This window comes from Gobio gobio (genome assembly GCF_949357685.1).
Source record: "Gobio gobio genome assembly, chromosome: 8".
In the NCBI taxonomy this organism is placed as follows: Eukaryota; Metazoa; Chordata; class Actinopteri; order Cypriniformes; family Gobionidae; genus Gobio; species Gobio gobio.
The window spans coordinates 13,761,701-13,786,757 of NC_137114.1; the positions used below are offsets into that span (position 1 = coordinate 13,761,701).

The 25,057-nt window shown below is 43.5% G+C and overlaps 1 protein-coding gene across 1 annotated transcript in view; it reads right to left on the minus strand.

The window, feature by feature from the left end:
* Window positions 1-25,057, minus strand: part of LOC307130284 (uncharacterized protein) — a gene marked incomplete at both ends in the record, with an annotated part of 58,280 nt that overhangs the window by 25,662 nt on the left and 7,561 nt on the right. Inside the window, 23 exons of the mRNA XM_079823253.1 lie at window positions 8-195; window positions 272-454; window positions 7,115-7,187; window positions 7,273-7,420; window positions 7,490-7,682; window positions 7,769-7,926; window positions 8,000-8,097; window positions 8,169-8,356; window positions 8,433-8,615; window positions 15,276-15,348; window positions 15,432-15,579; window positions 15,649-15,841; window positions 15,928-16,085; window positions 16,159-16,256; window positions 16,328-16,515; window positions 16,592-16,774; window positions 23,435-23,507; window positions 23,593-23,740; window positions 23,810-24,002; window positions 24,089-24,246; window positions 24,320-24,417; window positions 24,489-24,676; window positions 24,753-24,912. Coding sequence (XP_079679379.1) covers window positions 8-195; window positions 272-454; window positions 7,115-7,187; window positions 7,273-7,420; window positions 7,490-7,682; window positions 7,769-7,926; window positions 8,000-8,097; window positions 8,169-8,356; window positions 8,433-8,615; window positions 15,276-15,348; window positions 15,432-15,579; window positions 15,649-15,841; window positions 15,928-16,085; window positions 16,159-16,256; window positions 16,328-16,515; window positions 16,592-16,774; window positions 23,435-23,507; window positions 23,593-23,740; window positions 23,810-24,002; window positions 24,089-24,246; window positions 24,320-24,417; window positions 24,489-24,676; window positions 24,753-24,912 — 3,471 coding nt within the window. The remainder of the gene's footprint in view (window positions 1-7; window positions 196-271; window positions 455-7,114; window positions 7,188-7,272; window positions 7,421-7,489; window positions 7,683-7,768; window positions 7,927-7,999; window positions 8,098-8,168; window positions 8,357-8,432; window positions 8,616-15,275; window positions 15,349-15,431; window positions 15,580-15,648; window positions 15,842-15,927; window positions 16,086-16,158; window positions 16,257-16,327; window positions 16,516-16,591; window positions 16,775-23,434; window positions 23,508-23,592; window positions 23,741-23,809; window positions 24,003-24,088; window positions 24,247-24,319; window positions 24,418-24,488; window positions 24,677-24,752; window positions 24,913-25,057) is intronic.

Consider the following 25,057-nt stretch of genomic DNA (forward strand, 5'->3'; position numbering starts at 1 on the left):
TACTCACCATCATGCTTGTGCCACATGCAGTGACAGGGAACTGGTATATAGCAAAGGAAGGTGTGGATCCCACAGGACTGCAAGGTGGGTCGTTTCCACCCAGGAGACGGACTGAATCCAGGCTCAAGCGAGGTAGTGTAACATCTCTTGCCACCACTACCACAAACTGACCATCTCTTATACACTGGACAGTCACTGGAACAAGGTACAAGAGCAGGTTATTACTGAGGAGTGGTTTAACATGAACACCTTTGCATTGACTCACTCTTACCTGCCTTCCCATAGAAACACTGCTGTCCGTTAAAGCAGCAGTTGATAGCTTCACACTCAGCACCACTGATACCAGGTGGGCCACATTGGATCTGCTCATAATCAGCTACAGCACATTTGTCAAGGGGCTCTGCCTGCGCCACTGGCTGCTTAGACTGAACCTGCTGATGAAACTGTTGACTAGCTTGTTGTTGAACCTGCTGAGGAAACTGTTGACTAGCTTGTTGTTGAACCTGCTGAGGAAACTGTTGACTAGCTTGTTGTTGAACCTGCTGAGGAAACTGTTGACTAGCTTGTTGTTGAACCTGCTGAGGAAACTGTTGACTAGCTTGTTGTTGAACCTTCTGAGGAAACTGTTGACTAGCTTGTTGTTGAACCTTCTGAGGAAACTGTTGACTAGCTTGTTGTTGAACCTTCTGAGGAAACTGTTGACTAGCTTGTTGTTGAACCTTCTGAGGAAACTGTTGACTAGCTAGCTGTTGAACCTTCAGAGGAAACTGTTGACTAGCTTGTTGTTGAACCTTCAGAGGAAACTGTTGACTAGCTAGCTGTTGAACCTTCAGAGGAAACTGTTGACTAGCTTGTTGTTGAACCTTCAGAGGAAACTGTTGAACCTTCTGAGGAAACTGTTGACTAGCTTGTTGTTGAACCTTCTGAGGAAACTGTTGACTAGCTTGTTGTTGAACCTGCTGAGGAAACTGGGGCAAATTACTCCACTGTGGAACAGCATGACAAAAAGCACAAAACCACACACAAAGTGCCAGCGATTGAACAGCACACCAGCTTCCTGCCATTGTTCAACAGCTAGTCACACTGTTGAGATGATGCCCTTTGGTCTTTTTGTATTCTACAGATTTTGGCTAATTAACGATAATCCCTCCCTCTTCATGAACAGTCATGATTCTCCAGACTTGCCCAAATGGGAGCTTATGCTACCAGAAAATTCTCATCAAAATGATACGCATGTGATGTAGGCCTATATTGACTCCAATTAGTCAGATTTGTCATATTGAAGACAAATAAAAAGGTTCATGCTCAGGTTTGCTACTGGAGCTTGCCCAAAGTACTTTGGGTAGATGTTTGGTGCATTCCGCTTTGCTTGTAGACTAGCATTACTACTTTTACAATATCTTTATATGGCAGAAATAGTAAGAGTAGTCTGTAGTTCCAAATTTAGCAACACACTCACAAACCTCCCTAAGCACTTCCCCTCGGGGCAATCCCTGTCGCCAGTTTGAAGTGTTCCACAAGTGGACAAGAGAGGTTTATGTGGACAGACCCTCGACTCCTTAGACAGAGGGGACCAGTCTACTCATATATACTTTAATTACAAAATAAATGTAACTGTAATCAGTTACTTATGAAAATGTTAATTATTACAAAGGGGGTTACATCTGAATATTTTCTGTAAAAAGCTAGGATATGTTGAATAATATGAATTTGTTGCTTTGCCTGTGCAGGATGCCTCTTGCCATTTACAGTGTTTTTTTTGTATATACAATTGCTAGGACCCATTTCTCAATACTTAGGTCACTTTTTCAAAACTCTTCACACAGTTCTCCTAACAAACTTTCAGCTCGGCACAGCAGATCATTTCACATTCAAAATGCACTAAAACTACCAAAACACAATTCTTTCCCCTAGCAAAGGTTTTCAACCAACACGCACACACTTTGTCAATCCCCAAACGGACGAGGCGTTTATACTTGACGCACTCGCCGTTGTACTATTCTGTGAAACGACAGAGGGCGACTCGGAGTAATTGTTCTATAAACCATCAGGAAACAGCAGTGAGAGAAGAATGTAGCTACACAGGTGACCATATTTATTTGAATAAACTTCACCAAAAACCACACTACAAAAGAATCGTGTAAAACTCAGTAAACCTTGATTGCTAATCATTAATACGGTGTATGCTTTCGATTTACCCCGAAAGAAAGTGAAATATGACAACCTGCCCCATAGGTGGGGCACATTAACATGACAGCTTGATGTTATCAGATACAATCAAATAAAACAACAAGACAAAATACAAATTAACTTTCAAATAAAATAATGGCATCATTAAAAATATACTAATTTCTTCTGAACATTGACTGTCATTCTTTCCTCAATAGAATAGCATAGTTCTAATAGGGGCACATTGTAACAGTTACAACATGCCCCACCTGTGCAACTGGGATTTAAACCCGTCTAGTGTCTTCTGCTGGTTAGAGCAGCATTAAAAGAACTCTCAACTTGGTCTTATTTTCAATAAACTTAAGAAATGTACGTCTGTTATGTTAAATGTTCAGTGAGAGCGTCCAAAGAATTATTAATTGGTGCAGTTTCTCTAAATAATGTTGATATGGCAACTAGTAAATACATTAGGTTTCATCATCCCGGCATGTGTGGAAAGTTAACCTGTTACAACTAGCCCCGCGTTTAAATTCCAGACGGAGAAAAATAATAACTTCTGTACCTCTGCAAGTCACATAGCATGCAGCCATAGGGTTTCAGACTAAATGGGACTTGCAAAGGTACAGTCAGTTCCACCACATTTGCAGAATAAGGCACTCTTTCCAGGTCAAAAGCAAAGTGACAAGTCAGATACAAGCAAGGATTGATGTCAGTTTTATTGAGAAACTTTCTTTTGCCCTTGAACAATTACAGGACCAAGTGTGGCCTTGCCTTCCCACTGAACACCTAGAGAGAAGAAAAAGAGCAAAGTTAGGAGCACTTAAAACATCAAAAGCAACCTTAAAGCAAGAGCTACCGACCTCCATAGGGAGAAGCAGCAATTCCACCATCAGGACCACATGTTGAGTCACAGCAACCACAAACTTGGTCATTTCCATCAGCAGCAAACCACCTGCAACAAGACAAAGCACTTTCAACATGAGCAAAGTCAGCTTTTTAAAAAAAGAATAAGTGCAACGTACCCATTGGCAAAGGAACAGGATTTGCGCTGAGCGTCACTGGGTGCAGAAGCAATAGTTGCCTTCAGAACACATGTTATGTAGATCTACAAGGGATGACAGACAAGTCAGAAAACCAAAGCAGATGGGAAGAGAAGTCGAATTAACTCTTGTGGTACATACAGAAGGACTGGTGCTCTCCTGGAACATGAATGCCTCCAGCTGGAACTGGATCTTGTCAACCTGGGACCGAGGCATGAAGCGGGAGCTGGAAGCTGTAGCCTTGGCATCCACAAAGCACCTGACGACAAAGTCACCACAAAGAGCAACTCATGAATGTTTAAAAAGAGCAAACAAAACAGTCCTATAGCATCAAGAGCCATGACCTTACCCATGATTCTCAATGAAGGAATATCTCGGAAGGGAGTTCACGTCAGGCACCTGAGTGGCCACACAGCTGTCCACAAACACACGCAGAGGCACATGATTGTACTGCTTCACAGATGCCTCGATGTTAATAACGCCACCCAGGAAATAGGAGTATGAAGGCCTCTGGTAGGACCAATCGTCTACAAAAGAGAAGGAACACCCTAGGAAGAGCCACATTTGCAAGGTCGAAGGTCCAAAGAAAGTGCACTTACCCAGCATGAGCTTCAGGGAGAACATCAAGACTTCTTCACCAACCTTGGTTGAGGCATAAGGGACCCATGTTGGCCTCAAGGCATCACTGCTTACATTGTGTAGCCTGTGGTTCATGAAAGTACCCATTAAATGGTCTCCCAGTTGCACAAGCAGTGAAAGTCACAGAGGTCACTTACCTTTGATAGTGGCATTGAACGCCAACAATTGCACCATCGGCCCGGGTAATCGGAGTACCTGCAAGAGCCTCAGGGGTGTAGGTAAGAGAGAAGGTGTAGACAAGCTCATCCTCATTCATCTGTAAGAGATTGTAGTTAAAACAAGACAGTTCCTCATGAAGGTGTAATCATTATTATGAATGAGAGAAAGTGCATTGTGCAATACGGTGGACAAACACTTCAAGCAGGAGAAAACAACTGCAGAGCTTAAAACATGCATTGGTATGAACGGGCCTTAAGAAATGTTTATGCCAGCTGCCCTGGCATTGCAAATACAACATACAACAGCAGTGTGAACTGACGGTCCTTGAAGAGGACTTTGGATATCCTCAATTTGAACAAACAACCGATTAAGATTTAGGAGTTCTTACCATCTGCACGCTGTTGCAGTCCTGTAATTCATACTCAAAGATGAGCACCCTAGACTCAGAGTCCTGACCAGCAACAGGACATCCACCTAAAGACAGACCAGTTGGCTGGATCAACTGACCATTGCTAAACAAGTCCTGCTGGACTTCTACAAGAACCCGGTTCTCTCCGCATTGAACCGCTACGCTGCTGGGAGTCACGGGTTGCCTCAACTGGAAGTCCACCGCCAACTCGCTCTGCACCTCGGGAACGACCGGATACCTCCAATCCAAAGGCTTCACTGGACCCTGCAACAGCTGCTTCTCCTGAAGGCCAAAAGGCTCCTGTGCAAGGCCTCTGGAGGCAGGACCCAAAGGACTCTGAAATGGAGAAGCCGCTTGCAAAGGATTCCAGAGCTCTGGAGCAGAAAAGGCAGGACTTCTGAAATCTGGATCTGATTTTTGCACCATGCTTCTTGGACTTTGACTGTGCATCAAACTTCCCCACGCATCAGGCAGATCAAACACAACAATCACAACCACCACTAACACACCTCTCAGAAGCTCCATCCTAGCAAACTTTGACACAAATGCCACAACACACACCAGTGCTTGGCTTTGCCATTTTGTACAGCTTTGAATGAAGGTGGCTCATCCCCTTTTAGTTGAATTGATTGCCTTTGATTCTCCTCTGGACCTGTAGAGTTTATATGCATCTCTGGGACCCACAGCTCTGCACAATTTGTATGTCTCTCTTATCTGACAAATTGAGGGGGACATTTACATGACACCATTTTCAAATGAAACTTTAAATGCATTGTGTTCATTTACACAACAACAGTGCTTTGTGGGCCTTAAAAATGCAAACTTTTAAAAACAGGGTTTCAAAGTTTTTGAAAATGAGACCATTATTGTCTCCATGTAAACTACAAAAACATGAATTTGTGAAAACTGTGACATCATGCGCATGCATATTGCGTGTTTAGTCTATAGGCACGTAGTGTTTCTTTGCAAAGTGTCATCGCCATCTACTGGATTCTCTGCAGAGATTCTCCTAGAGATTTAATCAGATCAAGATACGTCATATTTGCACAGTCTAATCTAAAGGCCTTGGTGATGTTTTCCCTGAAGGTCGTGTCAGTGGCGGCCTCACAAAGTTCGATGGTTCGCCATGACACAGGAAGCTGTTGTAAGTCGGGCATACAATGTCCGATCTGCCCCAAACTTCAGATGTTTGATAAGAGTCCTGGCCTGAAGACATCTACATATGAGTTTCAGAATTAGGCATGGCAAAATGGCTCGATAGCGCCACCTACAACATTTCAACGAAGTGCCCCTCCCGCTACGTTTCACGTACAGGTATGAAATTCGGTACACAGCCCAATACCTACAAAAAATCTCCTGCTACAAAATCAACGACACAGAGGGAAGATAGTGAGGGAAGGGCATGAAAAAGTGAATTGAAACACAGTCATTCATTTTTGTCCACTTGCCCTCAGCTTCTTATTCTTGAACATCAGCAGTTTATGCAACTGGCCACAGACCTACGTTTTGTCAAATTTTCCACCAAAATGTCTCTAGGAAAAATGTGTGATACAAAGAGCAAGAAGAGTTAACAGGACTAAGACTTAAGTTAATGATGGGACACTAAAATGGACAAATATAATAGTAGACCCCATTTTGAAATGTGTATTTCACAAACCTAATACACCAACAGTTAGCTCTTCAAACCAGTTAAATATAATTCAAATGGGATGCATTTCCTTGACAGCATGGATACTAGTCAAATTGCCTTCCACGTTCTGTTTTTAATGGTGCAGCAACAACAAGCACAGACAGTTAAACAAAGTAGCTTATTTTGTCCAAATCTACAGAAGCGACATGGTTTAGACCAGTTAATGTCACACTCTGGAAACGGTTTATAAAGACCCCTTTCATGAGTGAAGGTTAAAAGTCAAAAAAGTTGAAAACATTTTAGACCGCATTTACACCTGTATTTAGCATAGTCCACTTGTGATTGGACTGATAAACGCTTTAGTACCAGGTGTAAACAGGCCCTCAGACAGCAACTCAGGTGTGATACACCAGTTAAGGGACTAAACCAGCTTTTATTAAAGCACCAGTCTACTTTTCAATAAACATTGGGGCTAGCCTAAAGAAAAAAGGCTGGTCACAATTTGGGATTAAAAAGGACAATGCAGGTTGATACTGATTTCATTGCAGATGCAATGCTGTACTTGCATGACTTCGGGGGGCTTTCAAATAGCATTAGCAAAAAACAGAGGGACTTGGCATGCTTGAATATCAGTACAAGCAGTTATGTTAGTCCAGCCATAAAGCCACAAGTAGAGACCAAAACAGATTCCATTAAGAACAGGGACCCAGGTTAGCAACTGGAACTTGGCAAATAGGTCAGGTTTGGGCAGAAACTTGGCTTGTTTAGTTCAAGTCAAGCATAACCTTGAAGCAAAAAAAGGGAACTCTGGTTTAGTAGTGTAGCCCAATAAATCAAACTGAGAACAGTCATGAAAGATCAATACCAAAGAGACAGTTGAGTTAAGAAGTTTATTAAAACTACTAAAGTCACATGACCAGGTTAACTTCTCCACTAGACACCACAGTTTGCCCACTAGAGATGGTCTTGACGTTAGCATCTCTTCCTGGAAAAGAAGTGGTAGAATCGTGAGGCATTTAAAAACCAAATTCTCATGGTTCCTGAAGTCAGTTTACAACAAGCACTCACTTTTCCTAGTGCAGCTTTGCTCACAGGAGCCAGAAGAGGGATGGCACACTGCTGTACTACAGTGGATGAAGATCTAACAGAGGGGGGGAAAAGGGATAAGCCACGGAAAGAAAAACAACACCTAATATTAAGGATTCAGGTAAGGCTGCAGAGCATACGGTTTCCTGTAGAGGAGCCAGTGATGCTGGATCCACAAATGTGAACATCTTCACAACAAAGCGCTTGTAGTGGGTTGGGAACTGAAGACCAGAAGATCCAGCCACCGGAACCAATGAGGTCAGGTAACGGTCATCCTGGTAAGGGCATCTGAAAGGTAAAGAGGCAGTCAGAAGTGCCTTACAGCACACTAGATGGATAAAGACTGGCCTTACTCACCCATCGACCAGAAGGTCCCACTGGGGTAGACTGAGTGGACTGGGGGTTGATGTCGCCCAGCAACGTCCCAGCATTAGGACAATGTTGGGGTCGGTCCTCTCCAAAATGCGCACCTCAACATACACAGGCTCCCGCAGGACTTTTGTGACGGGATAATCAGCATCACCGTAGTAGGACGTGTATGCCTCATCCCCTGAGGAAGAAAACCAGCGTTTAACCAGAAACTGCTGCAACCTGGAGTTTTAGAAAATACTTATGCATACTTGGACAGACACTTACCTTCTGCACAGCCTTTGGTGACACATTGACCATTTGCCAGTCTAAGCTCCACCCTGAGGGGTCCAGAAGCCGCTACTGGTGGAGGTGCAGGAACAGTGTTGACCTCCACAACCAGAGCTTCCACAGAAGTAGCAGAGTACCTACACTGGAAGAGAAGCCTAGACAACAAATAGTGAGCTTGTAGCCTTTGTCAAGGATTCATATTTTTTCTAAATAAAATAAAATGCCTACTCAAAATGGCTGTCCCTTGTGATGGAACCAAGTGGTCCGACACCCACTTCATACGAGGAGGTCATTCGGTTTTCATACACCACATATCCACCGTCCTCCTGCAAATAGTAACTGTTGGCATCCAGGCCATTCCAAGCCATGCAGAACAGAACCACAAGCAGCTACTCACCATCATGCTTGTGCCACATGCAGTGACAGGGAACTGGTATATAGCAAAGGAAGGTGTGGATCCCACAGGACTGCAAGGTGGGTCGTTTCCACCCAGGAGACGGACTGAATCCAGGCTCAAGCGAGGTAGTGTAACATCTCTTGCCACCACTACCACAAACTGACCATCTCTTATACACTGGACAGTCACTGGAACAAGGTACAAGAGCAGGTTATTACTGAGGAGTGGTTTAACATGAACACCTTTGCATTGACTCACTCTTACCTGCCTTCCCATAGAAACACTGCTGTCCGTTAAAGCAGCAGTTGATAGCTTCACACTCAGCACCACTGATACCAGGTGGGCCACATTGGATCTGCTCATAATCAGCTACAGCACATTTGTCAAGGGGCTCTGCCTGCGCCACTGGCTGCTTAGACTGAACCTGCTGATGAAACTGTTGACTAGCTTGTTGTTGAACCTGCTGAGGAAACTGTTGACTAGCTTGTTGTTGAACCTGCTGAGGAAACTGTTGACTAGCTTGTTGTTGAACCTGCTGAGGAAACTGTTGACTAGCTTGTTGTTGAACCTGCTGAGGAAACTGTTGACTAGCTTGTTGTTGAACCTTCTGAGGAAACTGTTGACTAGCTTGTTGTTGAACCTTCTGAGGAAACTGTTGACTAGCTTGTTGTTGAACCTTCTGAGGAAACTGTTGACTAGCTTGTTGTTGAACCTTCTGAGGAAACTGTTGACTAGCTAGCTGTTGAACCTTCAGAGGAAACTGTTGACTAGCTTGTTGTTGAACCTTCAGAGGAAACTGTTGACTAGCTAGCTGTTGAACCTTCAGAGGAAACTGTTGACTAGCTTGTTGTTGAACCTTCAGAGGAAACTGTTGAACCTTCTGAGGAAACTGTTGACTAGCTTGTTGTTGAACCTTCTGAGGAAACTGTTGACTAGCTTGTTGTTGAACCTGCTGAGGAAACTGGGGCAAATTACTCCACTGTGGAACAGCATGACAAAAAGCACAAAACCACACACAAAGTGCCAGCGATTGAACAGCACACCAGCTTCCTGCCATTGTTCAACAGCTAGTCACACTGTTGAGATGATGCCCTTTGGTCTTTTTGTATTCTACAGATTTTGGCTAATTAACGATAATCCCTCCCTCTTCATGAACAGTCATGATTCTCCAGACTTGCCCAAATGGGAGCTTATGCTACCAGAAAATTCTCATCAAAATGATACGCATGTGATGTAGGCCTATATTGACTCCAATTAGTCAGATTTGTCATATTGAAGACAAATAAAAAGGTTCATGCTCAGGTTTGCTACTGGAGCTTGCCCAAAGTACTTTGGGTAGATGTTTGGTGCATTCCGCTTTGCTTGTAGACTAGCATTACTACTTTTACAATATCTTTATATGGCAGAAATAGTAAGAGTAGTCTGTAGTTCCAAATTTAGCAACACACTCACAAACCTCCCTAAGCACTTCCCCTCGGGGCAATCCCTGTCGCCAGTTTGAAGTGTTCCACAAGTGGACAAGAGAGGTTTATGTGGACAGACCCTCGACTCCTTAGACAGAGGGGACCAGTCTACTCATATATACTTTAATTACAAAATAAATGTAACTGTAATCAGTTACTTATGAAAATGTTAATTATTACAAAGGGGGTTACATCTGAATATTTTCTGTAAAAAGCTAGGATATGTTGAATAATATGAATTTGTTGCTTTGCCTGTGCAGGATGCCTCTTGCCATTTACAGTGTTTTTTTTTTATATACAATTGCTAGGACCCATTTCTCAATACTTAGGTCACTTTTTCAAAACTCTTCACACAGTTCTCCTAACAAACTTTCAGCTCGGCACAGCAGATCATTTCACATTCAAAATGCACTAAAACTACCAAAACACAATTCTTTCCCCTAGCAAAGGTTTTCAACCAACACGCACACACTTTGTCAATCCCCAAACGGACGAGGCGTTTATACTTGACGCACTCGCCGTTGTACTATTCTGTGAAACGACAGAGGGCGACTCGGAGTAATTGTTCTATAAACCATCAGGAAACAGCAGTGAGAGAAGAATGTAGCTACACAGGTGACCATATTTATTTGAATAAACTTCACCAAAAACCACACTACAAAAGAATCGTGTAAAACTCAGTAAACCTTGATTGCTAATCATTAATACGGTGTATGCTTTCGATTTACCCCGAAAGAAAGTGAAATATGACAACCTGCCCCATAGGTGGGGCACATTAACATGACAGCTTGATGTTATCAGATACAATCAAATAAAACAACAAGACAAAATACAAATTAACTTTCAAATAAAATAATGGCATCATTAAAAATATACTAATTTCTTCTGAACATTGACTGTCATTCTTTCCTCAATAGAATAGCATAGTTCTAATAGGGGCACATTGTAACAGTTACAACATGCCCCACCTGTGCAACTGGGATTTAAACCCGTCTAGTGTCTTCTGCTGGTTAGAGCAGCATTAAAAGAACTCTCAACTTGGTCTTATTTTCAATAAACTTAAGAAATGTACGTCTGTTATGTTAAATGTTCAGTGAGAGCGTCCAAAGAATTATTAATTGGTGCAGTTTCTCTAAATAATGTTGATATGGCAACTAGTAAATACATTAGGTTTCATCATCCCGGCATGTGTGGAAAGTTAACCTGTTACAACTAGCCCCGCGTTTAAATTCCAGACGGAGAAAAATAATAACTTCTGTACCTCTGCAAGTCACATAGCATGCAGCCATAGGGTTTCAGACTAAATGGGACTTGCAAAGGTACAGTCAGTTCCACCACATTTGCAGAATAAGGCACTCTTTCCAGGTCAAAAGCAAAGTGACAAGTCAGATACAAGCAAGGATTGATGTCAGTTTTATTGAGAAACTTTCTTTTGCCCTTGAACAATTACAGGACCAAGTGTGGCCTTGCCTTCCCACTGAACACCTAGAGAGAAGAAAAAGAGCAAAGTTAGGAGCACTTAAAACATCAAAAGCAACCTTAAAGCAAGAGCTACCGACCTCCATAGGGAGAAGCAGCAATTCCACCATCAGGACCACATGTTGAGTCACAGCAACCACAAACTTGGTCATTTCCATCAGCAGCAAACCACCTGCAACAAGACAAAGCACTTTCAACATGAGCAAAGTCAGCTTTTTAAAAAAAGAATAAGTGCAACGTACCCATTGGCAAAGGAACAGGATTTGCGCTGAGCGTCACTGGGTGCAGAAGCAATAGTTGCCTTCAGAACACATGTTATGTAGATCTACAAGGGATGACAGACAAGTCAGAAAACCAAAGCAGATGGGAAGAGAAGTCGAATTAACTCTTGTGGTACATACAGAAGGACTGGTGCTCTCCTGGAACATGAATGCCTCCAGCTGGAACTGGATCTTGTCAACCTGGGACCGAGGCATGAAGCGGGAGCTGGAAGCTGTAGCCTTGGCATCCACAAAGCACCTGACGACAAAGTCACCACAAAGAGCAACTCATGAATGTTTAAAAAGAGCAAACAAAACAGTCCTATAGCATCAAGAGCCATGACCTTACCCATGATTCTCAATGAAGGAATATCTCGGAAGGGAGTTCACGTCAGGCACCTGAGTGGCCACACAGCTGTCCACAAACACACGCAGAGGCACATGATTGTACTGCTTCACAGATGCCTCGATGTTAATAACGCCACCCAGGAAATAGGAGTATGAAGGCCTCTGGTAGGACCAATCGTCTACAAAAGAGAAGGAACACCCTAGGAAGAGCCACATTTGCAAGGTCGAAGGTCCAAAGAAAGTGCACTTACCCAGCATGAGCTTCAGGGAGAACATCAAGACTTCTTCACCAACCTTGGTTGAGGCATAAGGGACCCATGTTGGCCTCAAGGCATCACTGCTTACATTGTGTAGCCTGTGGTTCATGAAAGTACCCATTAAATGGTCTCCCAGTTGCACAAGCAGTGAAAGTCACAGAGGTCACTTACCTTTGATAGTGGCATTGAACGCCAACAATTGCACCATCGGCCCGGGTAATCGGAGTACCTGCAAGAGCCTCAGGGGTGTAGGTAAGAGAGAAGGTGTAGACAAGCTCATCCTCATTCATCTGTAAGAGATTGTAGTTAAAACAAGACAGTTCCTCATGAAGGTGTAATCATTATTATGAATGAGAGAAAGTGCATTGTGCAATACGGTGGACAAACACTTCAAGCAGGAGAAAACAACTGCAGAGCTTAAAACATGCATTGGTATGAACGGGCCTTAAGAAATGTTTATGCCAGCTGCCCTGGCATTGCAAATACAACATACAACAGCAGTGTGAACTGACGGTCCTTGAAGAGGACTTTGGATATCCTCAATTTGAACAAACAACCGATTAAGATTTAGGAGTTCTTACCATCTGCACGCTGTTGCAGTCCTGTAATTCATACTCAAAGATGAGCACCCTAGACTCAGAGTCCTGACCAGCAACAGGACATCCACCTAAAGACAGACCAGTTGGCTGGATCAACTGACCATTGCTAAACAAGTCCTGCTGGACTTCTACAAGAACCCGGTTCTCTCCGCATTGAACCGCTACGCTGCTGGGAGTCACGGGTTGCCTCAACTGGAAGTCCACCGCCAACTCGCTCTGCACCTCGGGAACGACCGGATACCTCCAATCCAAAGGCTTCACTGGACCCTGCAACAGCTGCTTCTCCTGAAGGCCAAAAGGCTCCTGTGCAAGGCCTCTGGAGGCAGGACCCAAAGGACTCTGAAATGGAGAAGCCGCTTGCAAAGGATTCCAGAGCTCTGGAGCAGAAAAGGCAGGACTTCTGAAATCTGGATCTGATTTTTGCACCATGCTTCTTGGACTTTGACTGTGCATCAAACTTCCCCACGCATCAGGCAGATCAAACACAACAATCACAACCACCACTAACACACCTCTCAGAAGCTCCATCCTAGCAAACTTTGACACAAATGCCACAACACACACCAGTGCTTGGCTTTGCCATTTTGTACAGCTTTGAATGAAGGTGGCTCATCCCCTTTTAGTTGAATTGATTGCCTTTGATTCTCCTCTGGACCTGTAGAGTTTATATGCATCTCTGGGACCCACAGCTCTGCACAATTTGTATGTCTCTCTTATCTGACAAATTGAGGGGGACATTTACATGACACCATTTTCAAATGAAACTTTAAATGCATTGTGTTCATTTACACAACAACAGTGCTTTGTGGGCCTTAAAAATGCAAACTTTTAAAAACAGGGTTTCAAAGTTTTTGAAAATGAGACCATTATTGTCTCCATGTAAACTACAAAAACATGAATTTGTGAAAACTGTGACATCATGCGCATGCATATTGCGTGTTTAGTCTATAGGCACGTAGTGTTTCTTTGCAAAGTGTCATCGCCATCTACTGGATTCTCTGCAGAGATTCTCCTAGAGATTTAATCAGATCAAGATACGTCATATTTGCACAGTCTAATCTAAAGGCCTTGGTGATGTTTTCCCTGAAGGTCGTGTCAGTGGCGGCCTCACAAAGTTCGATGGTTCGCCATGACACAGGAAGCTGTTGTAAGTCGGGCATACAATGTCCGATCTGCCCCAAACTTCAGATGTTTGATAAGAGTCCTGGCCTGAAGACATCTACATATGAGTTTCAGAATTAGGCATGGCAAAATGGCTCGATAGCGCCACCTACAACATTTCAACGAAGTGCCCCTCCCGCTACGTTTCACGTACAGGTATGAAATTCGGTACACAGCCCAATACCTACAAAAAATCTCCTGCTACAAAATCAACGACACAGAGGGAAGATAGTGAGGGAAGGGCATGAAAAAGTGAATTGAAACACAGTCATTCATTTTTGTCCACTTGCCCTCAGCTTCTTATTCTTGAACATCAGCAGTTTATGCAACTGGCCACAGACCTACGTTTTGTCAAATTTTCCACCAAAATGTCTCTAGGAAAAATGTGTGATACAAAGAGCAAGAAGAGTTAACAGGACTAAGACTTAAGTTAATGATGGGACACTAAAATGGACAAATATAATAGTAGACCCCATTTTGAAATGTGTATTTCACAAACCTAATACACCAACAGTTAGCTCTTCAAACCAGTTAAATATAATTCAAATGGGATGCATTTCCTTGACAGCATGGATACTAGTCAAATTGCCTTCCACGTTCTGTTTTTAATGGTGCAGCAACAACAAGCACAGACAGTTAAACAAAGTAGCTTATTTTGTCCAAATCTACAGAAGCGACATGGTTTAGACCAGTTAATGTCACACTCTGGAAACGGTTTATAAAGACCCCTTTCATGAGTGAAGGTTAAAAGTCAAAAAAGTTTAAAACATTTTAGACCGCATTTACACCTGTATTTAGCATAGTCCACTTGTGATTGGACTGATAAACGCTTTAGTACCAGGTGTAAACAGGCCCTCAGACAGCAACTCAGGTGTGATACACCAGTTAAGGGACTAAACCAGCTTTTATTAAAGCACCAGTCTACTTTTCAATAAACATTGGGGCTAGCCTAAAGAAAAAAGGCTGGTCACAATTTGGGATTAAAAAGGACAATGCAGGTTGATACTGATTTCATTGCAGATGCAATGCTGTACTTGCATGACTTCGGGGGGCTTTCAAATAGCATTAGCAAAAAACAGAGGGACTTGGCATGCTTGAATATCAGTACAAGCAGTTATGTTAGTCCAGCCATAAAGCCACAAGTAGAGACCAAAACAGATTCCATTAAGAACAGGGACCCAGGTTAGCAACTGGAACTTGGCAAATAGGTCAGGTTTGGGCAGAAACTTGGCTTGTTTAGTTCAAGTCAAGCATAACCTTGAAGCAAAAAAAGGGAACTCTGGTTTAGTAGTGTAGCCCAATAAATCAAACTGAGAACAGTCATGAAAGATCAATACCAAAGAGACAGTTGAGTTAAGAAGTTTATTAAAACTACTAAAGTCACATGACCAGGTTAACTTCTCCACTAGACACCACAGTTTGCCCACTAGAGATGGTCTTGACGTTAGCATCTCTTCCTGGAAAAGAAGTGGTAGAATCGTGAGGCATTTAAAAACCAAATTCTCATGGTTCCTGAAGTCAGTTTACAACAAGCACTCACTTTTCCTAGTGCAGCTTTGCTCACAGGAGCCAGAAGAGGGATGGCACACTGCTGTACTACAGTGGATGAAGATCTAACAGAGGGGGGAAAGGGATAAGCCACGGAAAGAAAAACAACACCTAATATTAAGGATTCAGGTAAGGCTGCAGAGCATACGGTTTCCTGTAGAGGAGCCAGTGATGCTGGATCCACAAATGTGAACATCTTCACAACAAAGCGCTTGTAGTGGGTTGGGAACTGAAGACCAGAAGATCCAGCCACCGGAACCAATGAGGTCAGGTAACGGTCATCCTGGTAAGGGCATCTGAAAGGTAAAGAGGCAGTCAGAAGTGCCTTACAGCACACTAGATGGATAAAGACTGGCCTTACTCACCCATCGACCAGAAGGTCCCACTGGGGTAGACTGAGTGGACTGGGGGTTGATGTCGCCCAGCAACGTCCCAGCATTAGGACAATGTTGGGGTCGGTCCTCTCCAAAATGCGCACCTCAACATACACAGGCTCCCGCAGGACTTTTGTGACGGGATAATCAGCATCACCGTAGTAGGACGTGTATGCCTCATCCCCTGAGGAAGAAAACCAGCGTTTAACCAGAAACTGCTGCAACCTGGAGTTTTAGAAAATACTTATGCATACTTGGACAGACACTTACCTTCTGCACAGCCTTTGGTGACACATTGACCATTTGCCAGTCTAAGCTCCACCCTGAGGGGTCCAGAAGCCGCTACTGGTGGAGGTGCAGGAACAGTGTTGACCTCCACAACCAGAGCTTCCACAGAAGTAGCAGAGTACCTACACTGGAAGAGAAGCCTAGACAACAAATAGTGAGCTTGTAGCCTTTGTCAAGGATTCATATTTTTTCTAAATAAAATAAAATGCCTACTCAAAATGGCTGTCCCTTGTGATGGAACCAAGTGGTCCGACACCCACTTCATACGAGGAGGTCATTCGGTTTTCATACACCACATATCCACCGTCCTCCTGCAAATAGTAACTGTTGGCATCCAGGCCATTCCAAGCCATGCAGAACAGAACCACAAGCAGCTACTCACCATCATGCTTGTGCCACATGCAGTGACAGGGAACTGGTATATAGCAAAGGAAGGTGTGGATCCCACAGGACTGCAAGGTGGGTCGTTTCCACCCAGGAGACGGACTGAATCCAGGCTCAAGCGAGGTAGTGTAACATCTCTTGCCACCACTACCACAAACTGACCATCTCTTATACACTGGACAGTCACTGGAACAAGGTACAAGAGCAGGTTATTACTGAGGAGTGGTTTAACATGAACACCTTTGCATTGACTCACTCTTACCTGCCTTCCCATAGAAACACTGCTGTCCGTTAAAGCAGCAGTTGATAGCTTCACACTCAGCACCACTGATACCAGGTGGGCCACATTGGATCTGCTCATAATCAGCTACAGCACATTTGTCAAGGGGCTCTGCCTGCGCCACTGGCTGCTTAGACTGAACCTGCTGATGAAACTGTTGACTAGCTTGTTGTTGAACCTGCTGAGGAAACTGTTGACTAGCTTGTTGTTGAACCTGCTGAGGAAACTGTTGACTAGCTTGTTGTTGAACCTGCTGAGGAAACTGTTGACTAGCTTGTTGTTGAACCTGCTGAGGAAACTGTTGACTAGCTTGTTGTTGAACCTTCTGAGGAAACTGTTGACTAGCTTGTTGTTGAACCTTCTGAGGAAACTGTTGACTAGCTTGTTGTTGAACCTTCTGAGGAAACTGTTGACTAGCTTGTTGTTGAACCTTCTGAGGAAACTGTTGACTAGCTAGCTGTTGAACCTTCAGAGGAAACTGTTGACTAGCTTGTTGTTGAACCTTCAGAGGAAACTGTTGACTAGCTAGCTGTTGAACCTTCAGAGGAAACTGTTGACTAGCTTGTTGTTGAACCTTCAGAGGAAACTGTTGAACCTTCTGAGGAAACTGTTGACTAGCTTGTTGTTGAACCTTCTGAGGAAACTGTTGACTAGCTTGTTGTTGAACCTGCTGAGGAAACTGGGGCAAATTACTCCACTGTGGAACAGCATGACAAAAAGCACAAAACCACACACAAAGTGCCAGCGATTGAACAGCACACCAGCTTCCTGCCATTGTTCAACAGCTAGTCACACTGTTGAGATGATGCCCTTTGGTCTTTTTGTATTCTACAGATTTTGGCTAATTAACGATAATCCCTCCCTCTTCATGAACAGTCATGATTCTCCAGACTTGCCCAAATGGGAGCTTATGCTACCAGAAAATTCTCATCAAAATGATACGCATGTGATGTAGGCCTATATTGACTCCAATTAGTCAGATTTGTCATATTGAAGACAAATAAAAAGGTTCATGCTCAGGTTTGCTACTGGAGCTTGCCCAAAGTACTTTGGGTAGATGTTTGGTGCATTCCGCTTTGCTTGTAGACTAGCATTACTACTTTTACAATATCTTTATATGGCAGAAATAGTAAGAGTAGTCTGTAGTTCCAAATTTAGCAACACACTCACAAACCTCCCTAAGCACTTCCCCTCGGGGCAATCCCTGTCGCCAGTTTGAAGTGTTCCACAAGTGGACAAGAGAGGTTTATGTGGACAGACCCTCGACTCCTTAGACAGAGGGGACCAGTCTACTCATATATACTTTAATTACAAAATAAATGTAACTGTAATCAGTTACTTATGAAAATGTTAATTATTACAAAGGGGGTTACATCTGAATATTTTCTGTAAAAAGCTAGGATATGTTGAATAATATGAATTTGTTGCTTTGCCTGTGCAGGATGCCTCTTGCCATTTACAGTGTTTTTTTTTTATATACAATTGCTAGGACCCATTTCTCAATACTTAGGTCACTTTTTCAAAACTCTTCACACAGTTCTCCTAACAAACTTTCAGCTCGGCACAGCAGATCATTTCACATTCAAAATGCACTAAAACTACCAAAACACAATTCTTTCCCCTAGCAAAGGTTTTCAACCAACACGCACACACTTTGTCAATCCCCAAACGGACGAGGCGTTTATACTTGACGCACTCGCCGTTGTACTATTCTGTGAAACGACAGAGGGCGACTCGGAGTAATTGTTCTATAAACCATCAGGAAACAGCAGTGAGAGAAGAATGTAGCTACACAGGTGACCATATTTATTTGAATAAACTTCACCAAAAACCACACTACAAAAGAATCGTGTAAAACTCAGTAAACCTTGATTGCTAATCATTAATACGGTGTATGCTTTCGATTTACCCCGAAAGAAAGTGAAATATGACAACCTGCCCCATAGGTGGGGCACATTAACATGACAGCTTGATGTTATCAGATACAATCAAATAAAACAACAAGACAAAATACAAATTAACTTTCAAATAAAATAATGGCATCATTAAAAATATACTAATTTCTTCTGAACATTGACTGTCATTCTTTCCTCAATAGAATAGCATAGTTCTAATAGGGGCACATTGTAACAGTTACAACATGCCCCACCTGTGCAACTGGGATTTAAACCCGTCTAGTGTCTTCTGCTGGTTAGAGCAGCATTAAAAGAACTCTCAACTTGGTCTTATTTTCAATAAACTTAAGAAATGTACGTCTGTTATGTTAAATGTTCAGTGAGAGCGTCCAAAGAATTATTAATTGGTGCAGTTTCTCTAAATAATGTTGATATGGCAACTAGTAAATACATTAGGTTTCATCATCCCGGCATGTGTGGAAAGTTAACCTGTTACAACTAGCCCCGCGTTTAAATTCCAGACGGAGAAAAATAATAACTTCTGTACCTCTGCAAGTCACATAGCATGCAGCCATAGGGTTTCAGACTAAATGGGACTTGCAAAGGTACAGTCAGTTCCACCACATTTGCAGAATAAGGCACTCTTTCCAGGTCAAAAGCAAAGTGACAAGTCAGATACAAGCAAGGATTGATGTCAGTTTTATTGAGAAACTTTCTTTTGCCCTTGAACAATTACAGGACCAAGTGTGGCCTTGCCTTCCCACTGAACACCTAGAGAGAAGAAAAAGAGCAAAGTTAGGAGCACTTAAAACATCAAAAGCAACCTTAAAGCAAGAGCTACCGACCTCCATAGGGAGAAGCAGCAATTCCACCATCAGGACCACATGTTGAGTCACAGCAACCACAAACTTGGTCATTTCCATCAGCAGCAAACCACCTGCAACAAGACAAAGCACTTTCAACATGAGCAAAGTCAGCTTTTTAAAAAAAGAATAAGTGCAACGTACCCATTGGCAAAGGAACAGGATTTGCGCTGAGCGTCACTGGGTGCAGAAGCAATAGTTGCCTTCAGAACACATGTTATGTAGATCTACAAGGGATGACAGACAAGTCAGAAAACCAAAGCAGATGGGAAGAGAAGTCGAATTAACTCTTGTGGTACATACAGAAGGACTGGTGCTCTCCTGGAACATGAATGCCTCCAGCTGGAACTGGATCTTGTCAACCTGGGACCGAGGCATGAAGCGGGAGCTGGAAGCTGTAGCCTTGGCATCCACAAAGCACCTGACGACAAAGTCACCACAAAGAGCAACTCATGAATGTTTAAAAAGAGCAAACAAAACAGTCCTATAGCATCAAGAGCCATGACCTTACCCATGATTCTCAATGAAGGAATATCTCGGAAGGGAGTTCACGTCAGGCACCTGAGTGGCCACACAGCTGTCCACAAACACACGCAGAGGCACATGATTGTACTGCTTCACAGATGCCTCGATGTTAATAACGCCACCCAGGAAATAGGAGTATGAAGGCCTCTGGTAGGACCAATCGTCTACAAAAGAGAAGGAACACCCTAGGAAGAGCCACATTTGCAAGGTCGAAGGTCCAAAGAAAGTGCACTTACCCAGCATGAGCTTCAGGGAGAACATCAAGACTTCTTCACCAACCTTGGTTGAGGCATAAGGGACCCATGTTGGCCTCAAGGCATCACTGCTTACATTGTGTAGCCTGTGGTTCATGAAAGTACCCATTAAATGGTCTCCCAGTTGCACAAGCAGTGAAAGTCACAGAGGTCACTTACCTTTGATAGTGGCATTGAACGCCAACAATTGCACCATCGGCCCGGGTAATCGGAGTACCTGCAAGAGCCTCAGGGGTGTAGGTAAGAGAGAAGGTGTAGACAAGCTCATCCTCATTCATCTGTAAGAGATTGTAGTTAAAACAAGACAGTTCCTCATGAAGGTGTAATCATTATTATGAATGAGAGAAAGTGCATTGTGCAATACGGTGGACAAACACTTCAAGCAGGAGAAAACAACTGCAGAGCTTAAAACATGCATTGGTATGAACGGGCCTTAAGAAATGTTTATGCCAGCTGCCCTGGCATTGCAAATACAACATACAACAGCAGTGTGAACTGACGGTCCTTGAAGAGGACTTTGGATATCCTCAATTTGAACAAACAACCGATTAAGATTTAGGAGTTCTTACCATCTGCACGCTGTTGCAGTCCTGTAATTCATACTCAAAGATGAGCACCCTAGACTCAGAGTCCTGACCAGCAACAGGACATCCACCTAAAGACAGACCAGTTGGCTGGATCAACTGACCATTGCTAAACAAGTCCTGCTGGACTTCTACAAGAACCCGGTTCTCTCCGCATTGAACCGCTACGCTGCTGGGAGTCACGGGTTGCCTCAACTGGAAGTCCACCGCCAACTCGCTCTGCACCTCGGGAACGACCGGATACCTCCAATCCAAAGGCTTCACTGGACCCTGCAACAGCTGCTTCTCCTGAAGGCCAAAAGGCTCCTGTGCAAGGCCTCTGGAGGCAGGACCCAAAGGACTCTGAAATGGAGAAGCCGCTTGCAAAGGATTCCAGAGCTCTGGAGCAGAAAAGGCAGGACTTCTGAAATCTGGATCTGATTTTTGCACCATGCTTCTTGGACTTTGACTGTGCATCAAACTTCCCCACGCATCAGGCAGATCAAACACAACAATCACAACCACCACTAACACACCTCTCAGAAGCTCCATCCTAGCAAACTTTGACACAAATGCCACAACACACACCAGTGCTTGGCTTTGCCATTTTGTACAGCTTTGAATGAAGGTGGCTCATCCCCTTTTAGTTGAATTGATTGCCTTTGATTCTCCTCTGGACCTGTAGAGTTTATATGCATCTCTGGGACCCACAGCTCTGCACAATTTGTATGTCTCTCTTATCTGACAAATTGAGGGGGACATTTACATGACACCATTTTCAAATGAAACTTTAAATGCATTGTGTTCATTTACACAACAACAGTGCTTTGTGGGCCTTAAAAATGCAAACTTTTAAAAACAGGGTTTCAAAGTTTTTGAAAATGAGACCATTATTGTCTCCATGTAAACTACAAAAACATGAATTTGTGAAAACTGTGACATCATGCGCATGCATATTGCGTGTTTAGTCTATAGGCACGTAGTGTTTCTTTGCAAAGTGTCATCGCCATCTACTGGATTCTCTGCAGAGATTCTCCTAGAGATTTAATCAGATCAAGATACGTCATATTTGCACAGTCTAATCTAAAGGCCTTGGTGATGTTTTCCCTGAAGGTCGTGTCAGTGGCGGCCTCACAAAGTTCGATGGTTCGCCATGACACAGGAAGCTGTTGTAAGTCGGGCATACAATGTCCGATCTGCCCCAAACTTCAGATGTTTGATAAGAGTCCTGGCCTGAAGACATCTACATATGAGTTTCAGAATTAGGCATGGCAAAATGGCTCGATAGCGCCACCTACAACATTTCAACGAAGTGCCCCTCCCGCTACGTTTCACGTACAGGTATGAAATTCGGTACACAGCCCAATACCTACAAAAAATCTCCTGCTACAAAATCAACGACACAGAGGGAAGATAGTGAGGGAAGGGCATGAAAAAGTGAATTGAAACACAGTCATTCATTTTTGTCCACTTGCCCTCAGCTTCTTATTCTTGAACATCAGCAGTTTATGCAACTGGCCACAGACCTACGTTTTGTCAAATTTTCCACCAAAATGTCTCTAGGAAAAATGTGTGATACAAAGAGCAAGAAGAGTTAACAGGACTAAGACTTAAGTTAATGATGGGACACTAAAATGGACAAATATAATAGTAGACCCCATTTTGAAATGTGTATTTCACAAACCTAATACACCAACAGTTAGCTCTTCAAACCAGTTAAATATAATTCAAATGGGATGCATTTCCTTGACAGCATGGATACTAGTCAAATTGCCTTCCACGTTCTGTTTTTAATGGTGCAGCAACAACAAGCACAGACAGTTAAACAAAGTAGCTTATTTTGTCCAAATCTACAGAAGCGACATGGTTTAGACCAGTTAATGTCACACTCTGGAAACGGTTTATAAAGACCCCTTTCATGAGTGAAGGTTAAAAGTCAAAAAAGTTGAAAACATTTTAGACCGCATTTACACCTGTATTTAGCATAGTCCACTTGTGATTGGACTGATAAACGCTTTAGTACCAGGTGTAAACAGGCCCTCAGACAGCAACTCAGGTGTGATACACCAGTTAAGGGACTAAACCAGCTTTTATTAAAGCACCAGTCTACTTTTCAATAAACATTGGGGCTAGCCTAAAGAAAAAAGGCTGGTCACAATTTGGGATTAAAAAGGACAATGCAGGTTGATACTGATTTCATTGCAGATGCAATGCTGTACTTGCATGACTTCGGGGGGCTTTCAAATAGCATTAGCAAAAAACAGAGGGACTTGGCATGCTTGAATATCAGTACAAGCAGTTATGTTAGTCCAGCCATAAAGCCACAAGTAGAGACCAAAACAGATTCCATTAAGAACAGGGACCCAGGTTAGCAACTGGAACTTGGCAAATAGGTCAGGTTTGGGCAGAAACTTGGCTTGTTTAGTTCAAGTCAAGCATAACCTTGAAGCAAAAAAAGGGAACTCTGGTTTAGTAGTGTAGCCCAATAAATCAAACTGAGAACAGTCATGAAAGATCAATACCAAAGAGACAGTTGAGTTAAGAAGTTTATTAAAACTACTAAAGTCACATGACCAGGTTAACTTCTCCACTAGACACCACAGTTTGCCCACTAGAGATGGTCTTGACGTTAGCATCTCTTCCTGGAAAAGAAGTGGTAGAATCGTGAGGCATTTAAAAACCAAATTCTCATGGTTCCTGAAGTCAGTTTACAACAAGCACTCACTTTTCCTAGTGCAGCTTTGCTCACAGGAGCCAGAAGAGGGATGGCACACTGCTGTACTACAGTGGATGAAGATCTAACAGAGGGGGGGAAAAGGGATAAGCCACGGAAAGAAAAACAACACCTAATATTAAGGATTCAGGTAAGGCTGCAGAGCATACGGTTTCCTGTAGAGGAGCCAGTGATGCTGGATCCACAAATGTGAACATCTTCACAACAAAGCGCTTGTAGTGGGTTGGGAACTGAAGACCAGAAGATCCAGCCACCGGAACCAATGAGGTCAGGTAACGGTCATCCTGGTAAGGGCATCTGAAAGGTAAAGAGGCAGTCAGAAGTGCCTTACAGCACACTAGATGGATAAAGACTGGCCTTACTCACCCATCGACCAGAAGGTCCCACTGGGGTAGACTGAGTGGACTGGGGGTTGATGTCGCCCAGCAACGTCCCAGCATTAGGACAATGTTGGGGTCGGTCCTCTCCAAAATGCGCACCTCAACATACACAGGCTCCCGCAGGACTTTTGTGACGGGATAATCAGCATCACCGTAGTAGGACGTGTATGCCTCATCCCCTGAGGAAGAAAACCAGCGTTTAACCAGAAACTGCTGCAACCTGGAGTTTTAGAAAATACTTATGCATACTTGGACAGACACTTACCTTCTGCACAGCCTTTGGTGACACATTGACCATTTGCCAGTCTAAGCTCCACCCTGAGGGGTCCAGAAGCCGCTACTGGTGGAGGTGCAGGAACAGTGTTGACCTCCACAACCAGAGCTTCCACAGAAGTAGCAGAGTACCTACACTGGAAGAGAAGCCTAGACAACAAATAGTGAGCTTGTAGCCTTTGTCAAGGATTCATATTTTTTCTAAATAAAATAAAATGCCTACTCAAAATGGCTGTCCCTTGTGATGGAACCAAGTGGTCCGACACCCACTTCATACGAGGAGGTCATTCGGTTTTCATACACCACATATCCACCGTCCTCCTGCAAATAGTAACTGTTGGCATCCAGGCCATTCCAAGCCATGCAGAACAGAACCACAAGCAGCTACTCACCATCATGCTTGTGCCACATGCAGTGACAGGGAACTGGTATATAGCAAAGGAAGGTGTGGATCCCACAGGACTGCAAGGTGGGTCGTTTCCACCCAGGAGACGGACTGAATCCAGGCTCAAGCGAGGTAGTGTAACATCTCTTGCCACCACTACCACAAACTGACCATCTCTTATACACTGGACAGTCACTGGAACAAGGTACAAGAGCAGGTTATTACTGAGGAGTGGTTTAACATGAACACCTTTGCATTGACTCACTCTTACCTGCCTTCCCATAGAAACACTGCTGTCCGTTAAAGCAGCAGTTGATAGCTTCACACTCAGCACCACTGATACCAGGTGGGCCACATTGGATCTGCTCATAATCAGCTACAGCACATTTGTCAAGGGGCTCTGCCTGCGCCACTGGCTGCTTAGACTGAACCTGCTGATGAAACTGTTGACTAGCTTGTTGTTGAACCTGCTGAGGAAACTGTTGACTAGCTTGTTGTTGAACCTGCTGAGGAAACTGTTGACTAGCTTGTTGTTGAACCTGCTGAGGAAACTGTTGACTAGCTTGTTGTTGAACC